The 20,630-nt window shown below is 35.3% G+C and overlaps 1 protein-coding gene across 2 annotated transcripts in view; it reads left to right on the forward strand.

The window, feature by feature from the left end:
• ITGA8 (integrin subunit alpha 8) overlaps positions 1-20,630 on the forward strand; it is a 139,653-nt gene that overhangs the window by 97,390 nt on the left and 21,633 nt on the right. The window contains exons 24-29 of one of the 2 annotated variants that reach the window (XM_039331621.1): positions 318-423; positions 4,529-4,687; positions 4,832-4,954; positions 10,248-10,361; positions 18,317-18,418; positions 19,802-19,975. In XM_039331621.1, coding sequence (XP_039187555.1) covers positions 318-423; positions 4,529-4,687; positions 4,832-4,954; positions 10,248-10,361; positions 18,317-18,418; positions 19,802-19,960 — 763 coding nt within the window. In that variant the 3' untranslated portion in view covers positions 19,961-19,975. Of the gene's footprint in view, positions 1-317; positions 424-4,528; positions 4,688-4,831; positions 4,955-10,247; positions 10,362-18,316; positions 18,419-19,801; positions 19,976-20,630 lie in introns of those variants that run through there. The other variant, XM_039331620.1, reaches the window with a different exon arrangement.

Genomic DNA, 20,630 nt, shown 5'->3' on the forward strand with positions numbered 1-20,630 from the left:
TCAATCATAAAGTTGTGCTACCATTTTGATATTTTGACCCCCATCTTGCAGATATGCTTAACTAATATCATAGTTGCTATCTCTTCCCTAAAGCTTGCAGAGTTGTATCATGAGCATTTCGGTGGCACACCTAAAGATTTGTAACTTTCTTTCTAAAAAACCTACCTGAGCTTTATCTTTAGGGAAGTACTTATTAATGATTTATATAAATGAATCAATAGAGGATCAACTATCAATTAATATTCTGCTTCTGCATTTATTTCTTTTGTTAAACAAAACAAGTGATCTCATGTGATTTTATTTATGAACTGTTTCAGAGTCTCTCATCCTCCACAAATTGTGTTGCCAATTCATAACTGGAAACCAAAAGATGAACCTACCAAAGAAGATGAGATTGGACCTTTAGTGGAACATATATATGAGGTTAAAAACAAACATAAATATAAAAATAGCTTCCTAATAAGAAATGGCATATTTTATGCATAATACACAAAATGAAGTTTATTGAGAATTGAGAAAATATTCTTGCTGTGCTTAATTTACTTCCTCTGTTCAGCTGGGTAAGGAACCTGTAACCATCCAGATTACCATTAGCCACATTCCCTTCAGTTCTAGACAGCATGGCCAATTTTGAGTTTTGTTGTGAATTCCGAAGACCTTTGGAAGGAAGAATCTCCACTACAATCCACTACAAATCTCTGCAAATACTGATTGCAGAATCTTGCTTTAGGCAGCATTAGTTGCCTGAGCCAATTAGGAATTCTATTTATTCTTCAATATCTAGAAATATTCCATTAGAATTCAAAGATTGAGTGCTGCTTTATTGTATTTTTGGTTTCCTAACTGAATGTAGCTATGTTTGGGGAAGAAGCATAGTGATTATATTCAGTTGGCATGCATGAATGTAGCAAGAACTGCACTGGATCTGTGAGGCCATGGCTGATTTATGGCTAAGTATATCTGTTATTTTAAATTGCTGAGCTATGCTAGGAAATCAAAGCTGTGACTGCCTATTTGATGTTTTCTCTTTATCTCCTAAAATTTTGTTCTGAAACAGGTACTGGAATAATCTTTCTGAATCATTAGATATATATATAAGTATACTGCATTCCTTAATCTTTGGTTATGTATCCTTAATTAGGAAAAGATAGTAAATCTCAATAGCCATTCCTTCAATATTATTAAGATTCTGGGACATGAAGAAAAGTGATTTTTCCTAACATTTAATTCATGCCCTTATCCCAGAAACTAGGCATATTAGATAAATCGAGCAACCTAACAAATCAGACTAAGTTACAATAAAGTACAAATTAAAAAACAATTAGGACCTTTAATAAATGTTAATATATATTATTATCATTCAATTTCAAAGGATTATTCAGATGACCTTTACAGAGGGAGTGATATATAATGAATGCATATTCTCCTTGGAATTTGATGGATAACTAAATTTCAGAGTGAAACAGGATGTTTCACATATGGTTTTATTTACAAACCAGTAGGCAAGACAGGATGGGCAATCTCAGAGGGAATTATGGATAACAAAATATAATCAAAATTATAAACTGAAATATTACAAGGCAAGCACTCTTTATGTCGTATATTGAAGGCTTACTGAATGCTGCTGATAATTGGAATTAAGTTTAATATGCGATCACAAGTTTAGGACATTAGTATATTAAAAGCATACTTATCATACTTTTTGGCTGTGCTCCTAAAGCCTCATATTAAAGAAATATAATATGTCAGTACTATTTTGAGTACACTGAAAACATAGCTGTAATGGTAAGATATGAAGTGGGGGAAAGAAAGCTACAGAGTTGAGAACATTTGTAAAAGATTGATTGAGCGGATATCATATTAAAATACTTACTTTACTATTTACCAGAATGATAATATAGCTGCTTTAGCAACGTATCTTTTAAAGGGATAGTTTTGTAATGTTATAATATTGGAAGTAGTATTATCCCTTGCACCTAATTATCAGAATTCCGAGAATACCTGTGACAAAGTATTAATAATTGACTACAAGTAGTCCTCATTGCTCATTCAGAGATCATTCAAAGTTATGGCACCAAAAAAGGAGATTTATGACTGCAAAGTTGCAGTCATAGCATCTTTCACATAGTTACATTTATTTATTTAGAAAATTTATACGGCCATCCCCTCATTTTCAATAAGCAGCTTACAAAAAACAAAAAACTCAATATAAAAAGAATAAAAACAGTACTGCCTGGAGACAAAAAGCAATCAAACAAGCAACTTGATGGGCTCTATCCCACTCTAGATTCCCCAGACCCATTGGCAAAACCAAATCTTCAGAGCCTTGCAAAAGATTGTCAGAAAGGGAGCCAGTTTAACATCCACAGGGATGATATTCCAAAAGGAATGATCTACCACAGAGAAGGCCTTCTTTGGGGTCCCACCAGATATATCTCCTTAGGAGAAGGGACCTGCAACATTCTCTGCCTCCCCAGTCTGGTGGGTTGGTTGGGTTAAAAGGGAAGAGACAGTCCTTTGGATAACCTTGTTCCAATCTATGTAGGGCTTTAAAGGTGATAACCAGCAACAATTTGTACACAGAAGCAAATCAGAAGTCAATATAGCTCCTGCAGGAGAGGCGACATATGTGCATACCTGGATCTTACAAAACCAAATGTGCCACTCAATTTGAACCATTTGGAGCTTCTGGATCCTTTTCAAGGGCAGTCCCATGTAGAGGGTATTGCAGTAGTCAAGATGGGAGATAACTAGGTTGTGAGTGACTGTGAGCGGGGATTGTTGGTCCAGGAAAGGGCATATCTAGCACACAACCTGCATTTGTTGCATAAAGGCCCTCCTGCCATGACTGCCACTGCTTTTCAAGCAGGAATTATGAGTTCAGAAGAACAGCCAGATTACACACTGGGTCTGTCTAGGGCAGTGCCATCCCATCCAAGACTCCCTAGGATCCTGTTCACTTCCTCAGGAACAGCAGGGTAAAACCATTCCCAGATAACTGGGCAAGAGTCTGCCCCAGGTGCCTCTAAGTAGGGAAGGGGATGGTGACAGTTTGAGGGTGCTGAGAGCAAGTGCTATAGTGCCTGTTGGCCTCGCCTTACCCCTGACTTTTCACCAATTGGGGGAGATTCCGCTTTTAGATCAATAAAAGAATGTTGTTGGAATGGCAGGTGGTGAAGGTAGGATAGGGCACAGTAATTCAGTGGTGTCAGGTAATGGGAGATATGGGCGGTAAGAGGGAGGGAACACAATCTCAGTATTTAGAATTGATCTCTTGCACTCACCACAACAGATCTGGGTGGACCCGGCCCAATAAGGCTTGCCTTATTGCTGACTTGATTCTTTCCAAAAGGCCTATCTGGCTTGTATAACTGAGATCTGGCTGGGCCCAGAAGGAGGTGTTGCTCTCTCAGAAATGTGTCCAGCGGGTTATCGAATATGGCACCAGCCTAGATTTCAGGGCAGAGGAGGCGGTGTGTGACTGTTATCATCAGAGAATCTCTGATAGTTTCCAGGGCCATGGCACAAGTGCCTGGCTATGAGTCCCTTGTTCTTAGGCTGGGCTTGAGGGAACAGGTGGGATTGCTGTTGCTGTACCAGTGTCCCTAGCCAGGTTCCTGGACCTCACCACAGGTCTGGCAGAGGAGTTCCCTAGGCTTATATTCTGGGGACTTCAATTGACTATGCCTGGGAATGGGGTCAGAGGTAGCTCAAGATTTCATGGAAACCATAACTTCCATGGACCTACCCCAGGTCATCCACGGCTCAACTAGAAAAAGACAAACCAAAATTCAATTCTTCCAATCTGATTATCTTCTTAAGTAGGCATCCTTTTGGGTGTTGGGAAGGCACCACCTTTGATACCTAGTGATACTAAAGGCAAATGTGCAAATGAGACAACTAGCGGTATATTTCCCCCCTCCCGCATCCCAGAAATTCAGCCTGCTCTAAGATAGGCTTATAAAGAAAGTGGAAGTTAATCCATTTTTGTCATAATTAATATATGTCTTTCTACTCACAGATTCATATGAGACAGAAGAAAAAAAATTGTACTGGGAAGGCTGATGAAGCATTAGATTAATTAAATAATGGAGACAAAATAGGAAATGATCTGAAAAGCGGAAGCCTGAAAAGAATCCTGAATGCAAAAACTACATAGGAGAGGCAGAAAAAAGCAACCAAAAAGTGGATTTCCTTAGTTTAGGGCATCTGGGATATATTTAGATTCCAGTTCCCTGAAATCCCACCTGATTTTTTACAACTTACAGTCCCAATCCATCTGGACTGGGCAGGGTTAAGTGAGAGCAATGATGACCAAATGAATATTGACCCAGACAGGCAAGTCTTGGAAACATCGTCTAATTAGGTTAGGTTTTCAGTTTGCACCACGATGGGGAATTTTTCATAAGTTTGGCTCAAGAGGTATTGATAGGATTGCAAGTCTGAGGTAGGAATAATGTAAAAAATGTATAATGATGTGAATAAAAATTTTGTTAAATATTTTTATTATTATTATTTATCCAAATAGTTGCACAACATTGGGCCAAGTGCTATCAATGATACAGTTCTGTATGTGGAATGGCCGGTATTGAGCAAAACAGAATTCCTTCTTTACATCCTCCACATTCAAACACATGGACCTCTGAAGTGTCAAACAAGTTCTGCAATTAACAGTTTGGAAGTAAAGGTAAGAGAGTCTTGGATCCCCTGTTCAGTAAAATTTTGCTTTTTTAGACTTTTAGAAATTTGATAATGCCAGTAAATTAATTCTATAATTATATATAAGTCTTTTCATCTAGGTCATTTAATGCTTATTTCTCTTTTTCTGCAGTTTACTGTCCCAGAAGACACTCCAGAGCTTGCTGCTTTTTTACGAAATTCCTCCATCCCTCACTCTGTTGGACGGAGGGAAGCCAAATTGGTGGAGTATGAAAAAGACTCTGCAAAAATTCTGGTGAGATAGATATTTTTGTACTATATATTCAAGGACCCTCATTTTACATGATCATGGAAGAACTTTTTATAACTTGTGTTTGTCAAGACAAAATATTCATAACACTCCAATTCCCCTTGAATAGTAATTTATTTTTTTCAGGCATATAACATCATGACTTAGAGAACCATTTACAGTTAACTAGTAGGCAACAAGATGTGGAACTCTCAGATCAGTCTACAGATATAAAATTAGCTATATCTAGACTGGACACAATAAGAGATTTTTTTATTCATTTCCATATGCAGTTCTACTTTTGAATCATAATGATGTATAAAAATACTAGTACAAGAAAATATCCTATCCGTGCAATCGGATGGTTTTCTCTGTTCATTCTATATGTAATATTCTCCATCCTCTTAGAAAAACAAAGACATAATACCGTAGCTGGGAAAAAGAAACAGAATGAAACATATAAATTGTGAATTACTTTTATTCTCCTATTGATTCTACTCTGTTTTAATTCAAATCTATATTTGGATCTGTTTCATAATATATTTGATGCAAGTTTAAACCTGGCATGATTTAGATTATTTTTAAAATCTGCTAATTCAATTACCAATTAATAGATAATTTTCATTCTTCATTTCTTTTCCTGATTATCAAAGCTAAGCAAATATAAATTCTAAATTCTAGGAAGACTATTTATGAAACTATTATTACTTAATCATAGAGGCACTATTCATCCATAATGCTTCAAGATGTTTTTTTTTTGTAACAACTAACCTGTAAACTACTAAAACAAATGGAAGAAATGACTATCCCAGTTGTTAAACTCTGTGTACAAGTAGGTTGGGGAAGAAGAATCTGCAATATTATAGTAAAAATAACAATGCAGGTTTTCCAGTAGTTTGAATCAAATGAATTGGATTTAGATAGGTAGCATTTCACATTCTAGATCTTTCTTAACTTCTACTTTTAATACACGTTGGAGGAGAAGGTGAAACAGGTTATGATATGATTAACATATCTTACCACCAAGAGACCATCTCTGCTGCATAAATAACTCTCTGATAAATTGAAAGACAAAAAGGACAAGTATAAAAATGGAAATGGGCACATAACTAAGGCAGAATATCAGCAGATAGCTCGAGCCTGCAAAGATGTAGTGAGGAAAGCTAAGGCTCAAAATCAGTGGTTCTCAACCTTTTTAATGCCGCGACTTCCAACCGGTCGTAAGTCGAGGACTACTCAACCGGTCGTAAGTCGAGGACTACTCAACTGGTACAGCACCGTTTGCAGAATGGGACTTTTGGCGGGCTCAGCAGGGCAGAGACAGCCTGGACAATTCCTATTGGCTCTTTCAAAGCCAATAGAATAAAAGGGAGTAGCACAGCTAAGGAAAAGGATGAAAAAATGGCAGACTGCATTGTTTGGCAACCCCCGTGAAATGGTCGTTTGCCCCAAATGGGGTCCCGACCCACAGGTTGAGAACCACTGCTCAAAATGAACTAAGGCTTGCGACAAAAGTAAAAAATAACAAAAACTTCTTTCAACGTGTAAAAAACAAAAAAAAGTTAAGGAAATGATTGGTCCATTATTGAGAGAAAGTGGCAAGAAGGCTTGCAACAGGAAGAAAGCAGAACCACTTAACTCATTTTTTGCATCCATCTTTACACAAAGAGAAAAAATAGTCAAACTTATCAAAAACAGTACTGTAAAAAACAGAAACACAAGTTAAGATAGGCAAGAAAATGGTAAGTGAGTATATGTCCAACCTAGACAAGTTCAAATCACCAGGACCAGATGGACTACACCCCAAGGTTCTGAAGGAACTGGCAGACGTGATCTCAGAACCACTGAACTATATCTTTCAAAGATCCTTCAAAAAAGGAAAAAAAGAATGGATCCAGGAAACTACAGACCTATCATCCTGACCTCAATACCTGGGAAGATTCTGGAAAAGATCACGCCAGACAAATCTTATTACATTCTTTGACAAGGTGACAAACTTAATGGACCAGAGGAATGCTGTGGATATAATTTACTTGGATTTCAGTAAGGCATTTGATAAAGTAGACCACAACTTACTACTTGATAAGACAGAAAAATGTGGGTTAAACAGCATCACCATCAGATGGATTCGTAACTGGCTGACCAACTGCACTCGACATGTAGTTCTCAATGGTACTGCATCTATGTGGAGGAAAGTATGCAGTGGGATACTGTTTTAGGCCCTGTGCTCTTCAACATCTTCATGATTTGGACGAGGGGATAGAGGGGAAACTCATCAAATTTTCAGACAACACCAAGCTGGCAGGAATAGCCAACACTCCAGAAAATAGGCATAAGAATCTTGACAGATTTGAACATTGGGCACTATTTAATGAACTTTAATGATGAAAAAGTAAGGTTCTACATTTAGACAAGAAAAACCAAATGCACAGGTGGTACCGTGCCAGGACCAGATGGATTACATCCCAAGGTTCTGAAGGAATTGGAAGATGTGATCTCAGAACCACTAAACTATATCTTTCAAAGATCTGGAGCACTGGGGAATTACCAGAGGATTGGAAAACAGCTGATGTAGTTGGGGAAAAAATGGATCCAGGAAACAGACCTGTCAGCCTGACTTCAATACCTGGGAAGATTCTGGAAAAGATAATCAAGCAACAAATCAGCGAACACTTAGAGGCAAACAAAGTCATTACCAAAAGCAAACATGAGTTTGTCAAAAACAGATCACGCCAGACAAATCTTATTGCATTCTTTGACCAAATGACAAAATTAGTGGACCAGAGGAGTGCTGTGGATATAATTTACTTGGACTTCAGTAAGGCATTTGATAAAGTAGACCACAACCTATTATTTGACAAGATAGAAAAATGTGGGTTAGACAGCATCACCACCAGATGGATTCATAACTGGCTGACCGGCCGTACACAGCATGTAGTCCTCAATGGAACTGCATCTACATGGAGGGAAGTGTATAGTAGGGTGCCCCAGGGCTCTGTTCTGGACCCAGTGCTCTTCAACATCTTCACAAATGGTTTGGATGAGGGGATAGATGGGAAACTCATCAGATTTGCAGATGACACCAAGCTGGAAGGAATAGCCGACACTCCAGAAGATAGGCTTAAGATACAGAAGGATCTTGACAAACTTGAACATTGGGCGCTATCTAACAAAATGAAATTCAGTGGTGAAAAAAGTAAGGTTCCACATTTAGGCAAAAAAAAAGCTAAATGCAAGGTAGTACCTTGTTCAATAGTAGTAACTGTGAGAGGGATCTCTGAGTCACTTAAGTATGAGCCAGCAGTGTGCTGCAGCTGCCAAAAAAGCCAACACAGTGCTAGGCTGCATTAACAGAGGGATAGAATCAAGATCACGTGAAGTATTAATACCACTTTACAATGCCTTGGTAAGGCCACACTTGGAATACTGCATCCAGTTTTGGTCACTACGATATAAAAAAGATGTTGAGATTTTAAAATGAGTACAGAGAAGAGCAACAATGATGATCAGGGGACTGGAGGCTAAAACATAAGGAACGGTTGTTGGAATTGGGTATGTCTAGTTTAATGAAGAGAAGGATGAGGTGTGACATGATAACGGTGTTCCAATATCTCAGGTTGTCACGAAGAAGAGGGAGTCAAGCTATTTTCCAAAGCAAGTGAAAGCAGGACAAGAAGCAATGGATGGAAACTAATCAAGGAGAGAAGCAACCTAGAACTAAGGAGAAACTTCCTGACAGTTAGAACAATTAACCAGTGGAACAACCTGCCTCCAGAAGCTGTGAATGCTCCAACACTGGAAGTTTTTAAGAAGAGACTGGACAGCCATTTGTCTGAAATGGTATAGGATTTCCTTCCTGATCAGGGGGTTGGACTGGATGACCTCCAAGGTCCCTTCCAACTTTATTATTATTAACTGCAGTGATTTGCTTAACAACTGTAGCAAAAAAAAGTTTATAAATGGGATCTGACTCACTTAACAATTGCCTTATTTAGCAATGAAAATTTTGAATTCAACTGTGGTCGTAAGTCGAAGAATACCTGTAAAATGAGGAGGGTTTTGGAGTCCTGGCCTGTAAGTCTGTTCAATTACTACAAAAATCACAACAAAATAGTCTTTGATTCTAAGTTATAGGCATCTGTTTTTTGTTTTGTTTTTTAAGTATCTGACTTAGCCTTTAATTAAGAAGCTCTTTTTTGATCTAGTGCAACTGTGAATAGAAAGAAAGACATGTCTTCATTGATCCTACATTACAGGGAATAAACACTTTGGCTAGATTAAAGAGTGATTAAATAAGAAAAGCTAAACAAATACTTCCTCTAAAATATTGCCTTTCAGTAAGTTCTGTATAATCAGTTTCCTGTTGAGGAAGTGGATGGAATTTAGCAAAAAACACACACAATCACTCATTCAGTTTTAATGAGGAAACATTTGCTGTGATATTCTATAGTTTGGGGTACAAATTTAACTTTGCATTTACAGAATATAACATTATATAACATTTTTCTTAGAGCACATTTTATTTTACAGAAACTCAGCTTATATAGTTCTGTACTAAGAGACTTGGGGATTTGGACAAAGAAGGCTTATAATATTTGTCATGTTTTGCAATTGGCATCCACTCATATATGCACATATGTAAAGATTACTCCAACTGACTTGTTCTAATTAATGCAATGACTACTTACATTATGATAATTTCTTCTGAAATGCTAGGAGTATTCTTAGCAAATGCCAATACTTTCTAAACTGTATCTCACAAAATGCTTGTATTCCCTGAACAGCACTATGCTTTCAACATAAAAAGTGGGTTTTCAGTATTCATTACATCCCAAATCAAATAGCAAAAGGAACTGAATGCTGACTGTTTCAACAAATCATATTTCAGATATTGATGGCATGATATGCAAGCTTATTCATCCTATTAATAATGTTTTAAAAGTAAAGAAAAAAAGAATATTGTTAGAATGCTATGAAGACATTAGTAAATATCAACACAGGTACTGCTTCTTTATGTAGCTTGCTGAAAAAAATTGAAATTGACTTTTAATACCAAAATTAAATTTTCATTCAGAAATAAAGTCTTTTTTAATGGATAATTTTATAGTAAGACAGTCTTTTTCTTAAAGAGGTCTAAGCTAATGTTATTTCTCTTTTTTTAAACTTAGCATTTTCTTATCTTTTATTACTTTTAAAAATAAAAGCTGAACATGTTGTTATTCTAGATTCCCCAGTTGGAATTTGACTCTTGTCAATATCTTCAATAAATAATTAGTATACTTTTTTACTTTATGTATAGAACTGCACAAATGTCGAATGTTTAATGATCACCTGTTCTGTGGGTCTCTTGGAAAAAGGGAAAAGTGCTGCATTGAAAATCCGATCTCGTTTATGGGCTTCAACATTTCTACAGGTAAAGAAATGCAAGCTAAATGTAAGCTATCCTGTTCATAGAATAAATCTGTAAATTGCAACTGTAGGCATAAGTGCCTGTCGTTTCTCAGAGATACTAGCAGTCCCACTTTACTTCAGTTCATGCATCAACAAGAAACCATTCTGATTTCTAACTAATCAAAAATAAATTTCATTAAATATGACATGTTTTTTCTAATGTTTGCAATGGACCATTTTTAAACTTGTCTTGTAATAAAATATTAAATGTATAAAGCTGTTCTGAAAATAGGAAGAGCGAGATCTGATTTCTCAGATCTTCAGTTTTCACTTCTAGTTGGACCATACTAGTTCTCAAGAAAAATGCAAGGACTGTGTCATTCTGGTCTGTCAATCAATTTATATTTTTTTCTGGAATGTATGTAAATCTTGCTACATATTATTCCCAAATTGCTCAGTGATTTTAGGATCTCATCAGTGAATGTGTGAATCTATTATTTTATTCTACAACATTGACTTAAACAATCTTTCCCTGCCAAAACACCACCTTAATCACGCTATAAAATATTTTAAATGTTCAGAAGAAAAAAAATAGGAAACCCCTCTCACTAAGAATTCTATATTGGAACAGCGGTTGCTTTCAGATATGAAAGTATAATTTTGATTTAATCCATTATTATTAATTTTAAGAATAAAGAATTCATTTTTCATTTTAATGAATTTTATATTTATATTGATTTTATATAATTTGTTCAATGATTGCCTAACTTTTTGCAGTATTAAAATAACACTTGCTGACTGTTCAATCTTGTAGCTAATTGTAATCTGTCAGGTTAAAGTCTAACATTTTATCACAAACTGGAGCTATATGAAGCGAGATGATTAAACAAGCTTGAATAAACAAGGAGCTTAAGGTCTCCCCCAAAGCCAACAGAGATAATGAAGGCTGTTGAATCAAAGCCAAGAAAAATAAGGAAGAATTTGGCTGTGTTTCAAAACTTGAATGTAAACAGAAACATATGTTAAATTTTATCATTGATGTAGTTGAATCTTCAAATCATCAGTTGTTTAATTCATTCAAAAAAGAACTAGCTTTATTTCATTATTAATTGTATTTCTAGTATGACCTCTATTGATTTTCTATCTATATTAAATACAGTGCACAGCCACTGAAGAGGCAATCTATATAGCACAGAATAAGCAATGGGGAACCATGCGCTCCAAAGCCTTAATATGACCACAGATTATTCTCTGGGGGGCTGCCAAGCTCTCTTCCCACCCACAGTTTATTAAAAAAAAATGTGTCAGAAGCATGATACCAATCTTACGTTATAACAAAACAATGGTTTATATATAACTTAAATTTAAAGAGAGAAAAATGTTGGTATTTGAAAGCAGATTACAGCCTAACATTCCCAGATGCCATATAGCCTTGGAAGTCTTAGATGTGACAAATAAAAACTTTGAAGATTGCCACAGAATTTTACTTTTTATTGTCATAGAAAGGAAACTTGCTAAATGTTTATAAACCTATTCACTACAATGACTTGATTTAATAATTTTCATTGAAATGAAATGAAATGAAAGTTACTTTTTGTCTTGGGTCTCGTTCATGGGGATACTCTTCACCAATACCATTCAGTGGATGCATGCAATTCTTGGCCTGAAAAATATGTGTTCCATTCACTACCATAGAAGATTATCTATGATACTGCTGTTCCTGTGTAGAAAGATCTTCCCCCAATATAGCTTAGCAAGCCAAATGGTTATGGTTATATGGAATTAGTAGCAAGCCTATTCTCACAGATCACTCAGATCTGAAGAGAAATCTGAATTCTCCTCAATAGAATTGATCAGTGAAGCTGGATAAAACAATTACTTCCTCCTCCTCCTCCTCCTCCTCATCTTCTCTCAGGAATCCCACCTGCAGGCCAGATGCCCTTTATTTTGTCCTTACATGCCTTGCTTGGTCTATATACCTTTGGGGTAGGTTATTGATTTCTGCTGTTGTGCTTCATTGAGACCAAAGCAGGCACCATAATCCATCACTAGGCCCACTGAGAACTCATTTAAATTGTTTTAACTACTTAGGTGGGCTGATAGGTGATGTGCTTTCCAAATTACCTCTGCCTGACTTTGGATAGTATGCAAACAGATTTTGTACTCAGCATGTCTTGGAAGTGCTTAGGTATTTGGAATCCAAGTAGCCATATGTTTCACATTTGCTGAAACTGAAACTCATTTTTAGTATGATAATAGATTTGAATATGTTTAACATTTTGGAAAGGTGCTAGTGCTCCAGAGAATGATAAAAGATATCATTGTAACCAGACATTTGTGGATTTCTCTAAAACCCTTCACCTTGATAACATAGATATAAAGTTATAAAGCTTAATGGAAAAAAGCATTCTTCATTTTTTTTCCTAACAGTGTTTCAGCCCCTACCAAAGGGGCAGAATAGGCCCTACACTACTGATGTCTGATGTGAATGCCTTTAAAATGTCACCAACTTGTCACCACCAGTTTGGTCTAGTGGTTAAGGCACCAGGTTAGAAAGTAGGAGACTGTGGCTAAGGTGAGTCCCACCTTAGCCATAAAAGCCAATTGGGTGGCCTTGAGTCACTCTCTCTCAGCCCAACTCCCTCACAAGGTTGTTATTGTGGAGAAAAGGAGGAGGAAGATATGTTGGATATTTTCACTGCCTTGAGTTCCTTATAAAAATAATAAAGGTAGGATACAAATAAATAAGTAAATAAACACACACACGGATTATGATCCTGAATAGCACAAGAATCTTATTTTCCTGGAATGCTTACATATTTTTATGCAATGAGGGATTGTATATTTATAAGCACATAAGATTCAGAGATAAAGTCTATGACATGGTACATGGGAACAAATCCCAGATGCAATATCCTTTGGACAAACTGAAAATAATTTCTGAAAAAAAAACCTTAAACCTGTACTGGGAAACTGTCCCAGTATTTAGCACATAGCTTCTACCAATCCTGTAATATATTTTAAAGAGTCCTCTGTTTCTACTATTCCGCCAAAAATGAATGTTTAAGCATTAGAAGCTTAAATCTGGCCACACTCAAAAGAAATACATCAACTGAATATGTAAGAATGGAAAATATATTTGTCTATTTCCAAAAGAGATAAGGAGGAGTCAGTTGCAGGTAGTTACTGGTTGAGAATATTGTACAAATAGTTTTCTACCACAGATAAATTGTTCTGCACATTGAAATGATACATTGTGCAATGTTTTCCCAAATCAATTCCACCCCATCTTCAGTTTATATTAAGTGATAAAAATTGAATTCCTAGAGCTTATGAAGCAATTGTGAGGATTCAGTGGCTCAAGGCACAGTTTAAATTTTTAAAAGAAGTTTGGGTGATAATAATCCCCAGAAAATACTGCAGTAGTTTCTGACAGGATCAAAATTGAAAAAGTGGTGTCCATTAAATAAGGAACTAGTTAAATGGAATACATGTAAGAATAACATGATTATTATAATATCAAAAAGTAGACCTTCAAGTTGAAAGTTACAAATAACACTTGTAACTGTTTCTATTTATATTTTTGATGCCTATCACTGACCAGTATAAGATCTATTTTCTTTTTATTAACATCTGTAGAATAGAGGTGGGAGTACATTGATGGCATTTACAGATAACTCTGTCTGAGAGAGACAGTATTATTACTACAGGAAGCCATCAAGAAATTATACAGAGTGAACTGAGTGATCCCATGACCTCAAATAAGAAAAGTGGAATGCAGTGAAAAAAGTGCAAATTGTTGTGGCCATATACCAGTGGATTAATAATAAACATGCTTTCCATCTTTGTGGATTCAGTAGCTGGAAATAATTTAAAAAGATCGGGAAAGGAAATAACATTAAAACATCATATGGGGTCATGTATTAATGGGGATTGTTATTTTATCTTAACTCACTTTACAGAAGACTTTAATATCATAGGAGGATTCTACATTTCATACTAAAATTGAGAGTAACTTCTCTCTCTCTCTCTATCTCTCTATCTCTCTCTGACTCTCTCTCTCTTTCTCTCTCTCACACACACACACACACACACACACAAGTGTGTGTGTGTGTTATTGTATCAATAATAGTGAATGTTGGTAATAATAAAGTGGAAATCAAAGCTGTTTATAACAATCCTGACAAAAAGTATTGAATTATTGAGATTGTCTAGAAGGGAAAGGAATTTGAGATCAAATCATGTCTCTTTCTGTTCTGTGATTATAAGAGTAAAATCAATAAGTGCTGTTTAGATTTCTTTTCATTTGTGAAACTAATTTAATAACTACTAAACAGTGTAATAGTAGTCCAGCTTCTGTTTTGAAACATGGAAGGCTGCTTTAGAAAGAAGAACATTTTGAATCAAAAGAGACCAAGGAGATCCTTGACTCTTCCTTACTTGATGCTTCAGATCATTTACTCAAATCAAATATTTTCCCCTTTTAATTGGAATACTGTTAAACATGTTTGTTTAATTCTGATAACACATTTTATTCATTTTTATTCAACTTGTGCTGGATTTACAAAATTAATTCTTTGATTCATTTAAAAATAAGCACTAAGTTATCTATGATTTAAATCTAATAAAATCTTTTATTCTAAATTTGATATAAAGCATAGTGTAGCATTTATGCTTTGAAGATAAAAATCTTATCAGTGATTATGATTTGAAATTTTGAAAAGTCCTGCTCCATGCTATAATATTTCCATTCATCCTACTTCTAACTCCCTCTCTTCTGTTCTCTCCATCATCTTGACTGCAATTGCCCTTTAGTGCAATCCTTTGGAAATTAAATGCCTATCCTGTTAAACTCCATACATCCTTTTGAAGAAAAAAAAATGCCTTTATGAGTCATAGTTTAGCTTTCCTTTTTCCCTTTCAGCTGAATTCTATGTTAATATTACTAATGACTTTAGTTGATGGGTTTAAGCCAGGTAGATAACTTTTGGATTCAGGTTCAAAGTAATCTTTGAATAAGCAGTGAATCTGGAAAATTGATCATGTGGTCCCTTTTACAGCAGACAGATCTATGTTTAAAGTGCCTTGAAAAAATGGTTCTCTACTATTAACTTGAATATGATATAATAATTAAGGGAAATAGAGCGGGAACTTTTAATGATGTAACCTGAGATATATATGAATTATTTTGTTATTGGACTATTGATTACCCTATCAATAGTCCAATACTTCCAATGCTTCCTAATTACTTGGATGTAAAAATTGAAAATTAATAAAACTTGTTATATAAAAAATTGGTTCTCTACTATATTTGGACTGGTCTTGTGCAAGCAAATTTTAAAATCAAGAGGAAAGAAATGTTTTTAAAATTGTTGCTGTACGTATAAATTAGCATGTATGCATTGATTTGATGATGCCCAGCTGGTCAGTCTATTGTCAGTGATAGCCATCAAAAATATAAATAAAAAGCAACAGCATAATATTTTTTGATTCTGTTAACTGTTCTGGATATCTGGAATGCTGCTCGGTGTGTTTTTTTTTAAATGCTGGTATTAATAATGCCGACATCTGAGAGTTTGCTCAGCTGATTTTGTCCCACAAGAAAAAAGTTAGAAACTCATCACTTGAGCTTTTGAATGAGTATCTGTTTGCATAAGCTCCACCCACTAGAGCAAAGGTCAGGGTCTAGCATACTCATAAATCCTCTTGCTGATGAGAGATAAAATAACTAAAGGAGGCCGGCTCAGAACAGCAGCTGCAAAGGGGGAAAGTATAACTGCAAGAATGGGGGAGCATGCTGACACTGCAGGAAATTCCAAAGAATATAAATATTTATCACTAGTGAGATAAAAATTCTGGCCTCATTGAATATATATCAAAAAGAGACCCAAAATTTGTCCTGTATTAGAGAGCCAATGTGATCTTCCTTAGGTGTACATCAGGAATCCCACAGTTCATGTTTCCTTACAATACTAGTATGGTATTGGCAAAATATATGGTATTGACAAAATATATCTCAAGAAAGTAGAAATATCTTTAATTTATTTCTCTCTTAAATTGTTTGAGTTTCCAAGTGGATTTCTATATGCTTATTGCAATTTTAATCATGACTTTGAAACTTTTATATGCATTGATTTAGATTAGATTGGTAAGGTAATTCAGATCTTCTACCAATTTTTCTGGGCCTCTGTAGCTATAGGGCAGCCAATAAAAATGAGATCCATACCCTCACTTGAAAATTCTCTTCAAATCATGTCTATGTTTCAAAATAATAATACTCAGGATACAACCATCGAGAAAAGGGGGGGAATTAAAAATGCTGACAGGATTAGAACAGCACTTCTCAAAAAGGCAACCCAACTCCTTGAAGGGCAATTCTGAAGTTCAACGGGAAAGTTAGGGGTCATTAGGGTGCTATAGAAAAATATATTAAACACATAAAAGTTGCAAAGTCATGATTAAAATTGCAATAAATGTATAGAAATCCACTTGGAAACTCAAATAATTTAAGAAAGAAATAAGTTAAAGGTTTTTACTCAAGGTTATGTGAGTAATCTTTACCAGAGTTTACAATCTCTTCATTTGCAACTGTATAAGTCTGAACTTATAAAGAATTTGATTATGATTATAGTGATTATAAAGATTATAAGACATTACTAGAATGATGAGTAATGACCATAAAGTGAAAAGATTTGGATAAAATGAACAGGTAGGAATTTAACAAAGAAAAGTATAAAATTCTGCACCTGGACTGGAAAAAATGAAAGGCCTAAGTATGGGATTGGGAAGATATGGTTTGGCAAGAAGACATATCAAACCTGTAGAACATGAGTTAAACATGACTCAGTTGCTTAAAAAATGTAAATGCTACTTTGGGCACATTAACAGAAGCAGAGTCCAAATCATGGAAAGCAATGGCCCCACTTAATATGCCCTGGTCAGATCCTTTTGGTATTGTTCTGTACATCCAGTTTTGGGCACCACCATTCAAAATGGACAATAGCATAAGAGGTTCACAGGAGGGCTATCAAGATGATGAGAGGCTTATGGTAAAAATAGATGTTGCTCCAGCTCCCCACATTTTGGAAAAGAAAGGGTTCTCCAAAACAAACTTTGATTGGAGAATATAAAGCCACGCACAAAAGACATATTGAAAGAAACAGAAAGGGACAAGATATGAAAAAATGTCATGGTCTCTGCTCCAGTGTTGTCAGATTTAGAATGCTATAATATAGGAAACATCTCAGATAACTGTTCAGAACACTTGAATTATTTATTTAACATGAGACTTTTCTTCATAAAGATATATCAAGAACTCTTCCTGATTAGGCTAATAGTCTGTTTCAGGGGTGAGAAAATAAGTATGTTTTAGAAAATTTGGCCTCAAAATTATTAGCCAAATCCAGCATGGCAATTGGGAAGATATTAGAATGCTAATCCAAAACATTTGATAAGCAATACTTCTTTTCCCATAGCTAGTCCAGTATTTTGTTAACATAGGATCCAAATTCACAAGCTGCATATGAAGACAACAGTATTGGTTTTTTTTTTACTGCCCCTTAGGAATTGATGATTAAACTACTCAACTGAGCCTCAAATATTTCAAAGGTTTTTACCAATAATAGCCACATCCTCCAAAAATTTACTTACTTATTTCTAAACTATCTAAATTTGTGGATCTCCCCTGAAGAGAGACTGAATTCTTAATTGAAAATATGCTAAATAAAGAAACATCTTATAAATCCTGATTCTTCTTATAACTGGTAACTTTAAATTCTATTATTGTGAAAGAGAGAAAAACATCTCTCTATCTACTTTTTCTATTATGTATATAGATTTATATAGTTTTATCTTGTTTTTCCTCTGTTTTCTTTTTCATCTCCTTTCTAAGTCCCTTACACACTGTCTGCCATTATAGGAGGGATTATTAATCAATTTGGTGACTAATCCAAACTTTTTCTGTATCATATTTTTCAGAGGAAAAATTACCGCTATGCTCTTTCCATCAGTGTGTCATTTGAAGTAAAGAAGATGCCATACAAAGTTCAGCCAGTAAAACTTCCTGAAGGAAGCATAGCTGTGAGTAGCACTGAAAATAAATATAGAACATTAATGTCCGTTGTTTGGATAATTTTGATTACTGTGACAGAATATATTTATAGGCAGGAGTTTCAAGATAAGAGTTTCCTGTGTTTTCTAATGCAAATCCATTCTTTGAATGTTTTTTAAAAGATAGTCATCTGAGTTTTCAAATAATCCTCATGTTGGTTGTGTTTCCATTTTAATGGTTCTTAGTTGTATATAATGGGATAAAATTCAAATCCTAGTATACCAGGGATAGATATGCTTATGGCACATTATATTCTTGAAAGGGCAACAGTCACAGGGAATGAGGTAGCAATGCTTCATCATGAGCATGATACAGTACATTTGTTTGTATAATTCACATTTCTAAAATCACCCCATTTCTCAGCAACATAGGAGGGTGAGGGATATATAATGAGTATTGATGATAGTTGACACAATGGTATCTGATGACCTCACCCAGAAGACTCATGTAGATGTAGATGTTAAATAGGAGGGGTACAGTGCCAAGCATTTTACATGCTAGAGACTTTGGACTCTATCTCTTCCCATTAACATTGATTGGATTCACATGTAAAAAGGAAGAAAATATTACAATGATTTTTAAGCAAGAATAATCTTATCCATACACTCCCATAGTCTGTTATTAATCATATGAGAGATCAGAGAAAACAAGGACAGTGGCACTACACCAATCCTTGTAACTCCAGAAAAAAGAGAAGTGTAATTAATGTCATCTCCATAGTGTATCTACCATGAAGTCTATCTGAAAAGGTTCCAGATAATCTGCTTTATCCAAGAGCCTTGCAGAAATGGGAGATCAGAGGCTAGATAAAAGTTGTTCAGGACTGTTGGGTCTAGTGATTTATTTTTTTTTAGAAGGAGATGCAGTCTCACTACTTTCAAAGCAGGTGAACTACATCCTTCTTTCTTCAGGAAGTCACATGGACCCAGTCACACGCCACCTTCTGGGAGATCTACATCAGTCAAAAAGGATTATATGTAATAAGTAGTGGGGACAGATTATTAGACTCAAGGTCCACTTCCTCAGGAATTACAAGATCAAACACTTCCCAGAAAACTGAACAAGACTGTTTAAATTTCATTGACTGGATCTGTCCATTCCAAATTTAACTCTGAGCAGATCCAAACAATATTATTTGTTGGCCTCTAACAATATTCTTCACAGCAGCCTTGCAAATGTTGTTAAAGTCCATTTCTTCATAGTAAGCAACAGGTCACCTTAAAAAGGGCTGATAGTATTTTGTAAGTGTTATTGCCATAATTCATAATGAGAACTAGTGAGATATAATTGTATTTATTTTATTTATTTACTTATTTGTCTTCTGCCTTTATTATTTTTATAAATGGTTCAAGGTGGCAAACATATCCAACACACCTTCCACCTCTTATTTTCTCAACAAAAACACTGTGAGTGGGTGGAGAAAGAGTGATTGGCCCAAAGTAACCCAGCTGACCTTCATGTCTAAGGTGGGATTTGAATTCATGGTCTCTTGTTTCCATAGTTCATATTAGTTAAGTCATCAGGCTCGAAATCAGAAGACCGTGAGATAAAGTGCTGTCTTAAACACAAAGTGACCTTGGGCTAGTCATTTTCTCTCAGCCTTAGGAATGAGGCAATGGCAAACAATTTCTGCAAAAATCTTGCAAAGAAAACTGCAGGGATTTGTTTAGGCAGTCTCTAAAAATTGGACATGAAAAATGGGAAGAAAAATCCAAAATGTAGCCTTTTACACATGTTTGGTTGAATTCGTTATTTACCTTTTACTATAGTTTTTTCTGTATCTCTTCTACCAGGACCATGGTAAAAATCATTAACATTCAATTCCCATTGAGTGACATCTTAACAAACTTTGATTGAGCTGGCTTTGTATAAGTTCTTTCTTATTCCCCCTTCTCTGTTGGGGGTGAAATTTAATATTGTTTTGTCCCTAAAGCCTATTTGACAACTTAAAATTAAAAAGTGTGTTTCCTGCCTCAGAAGAGTTTGGGAAGCAACATTTGTAGCTTCGTTGATAAAACCCTGCACTTAGGAACTGAAAAGTCTTTAGAATTAGAAGTTCTATGTTGGAGGCAGATCTATGATGTTGTGAAATAGTAAAAATAGTAAATAGTAAAAATATTCCAAAAAGACAGATTGGACCCATGATTACTGTGGTATTAATATCTTCATTATTAAAAGTGA

The sequence above is a fragment of the Crotalus tigris genome, unplaced genomic scaffold (genome assembly GCF_016545835.1).
Source record: "Crotalus tigris isolate CLP2741 ecotype Arizona unplaced genomic scaffold, ASM1654583v1 scf7180000024437.13266115, whole genome shotgun sequence".
In the NCBI taxonomy this organism is placed as follows: domain Eukaryota; kingdom Metazoa; phylum Chordata; class Lepidosauria; order Squamata; family Viperidae; genus Crotalus; species Crotalus tigris.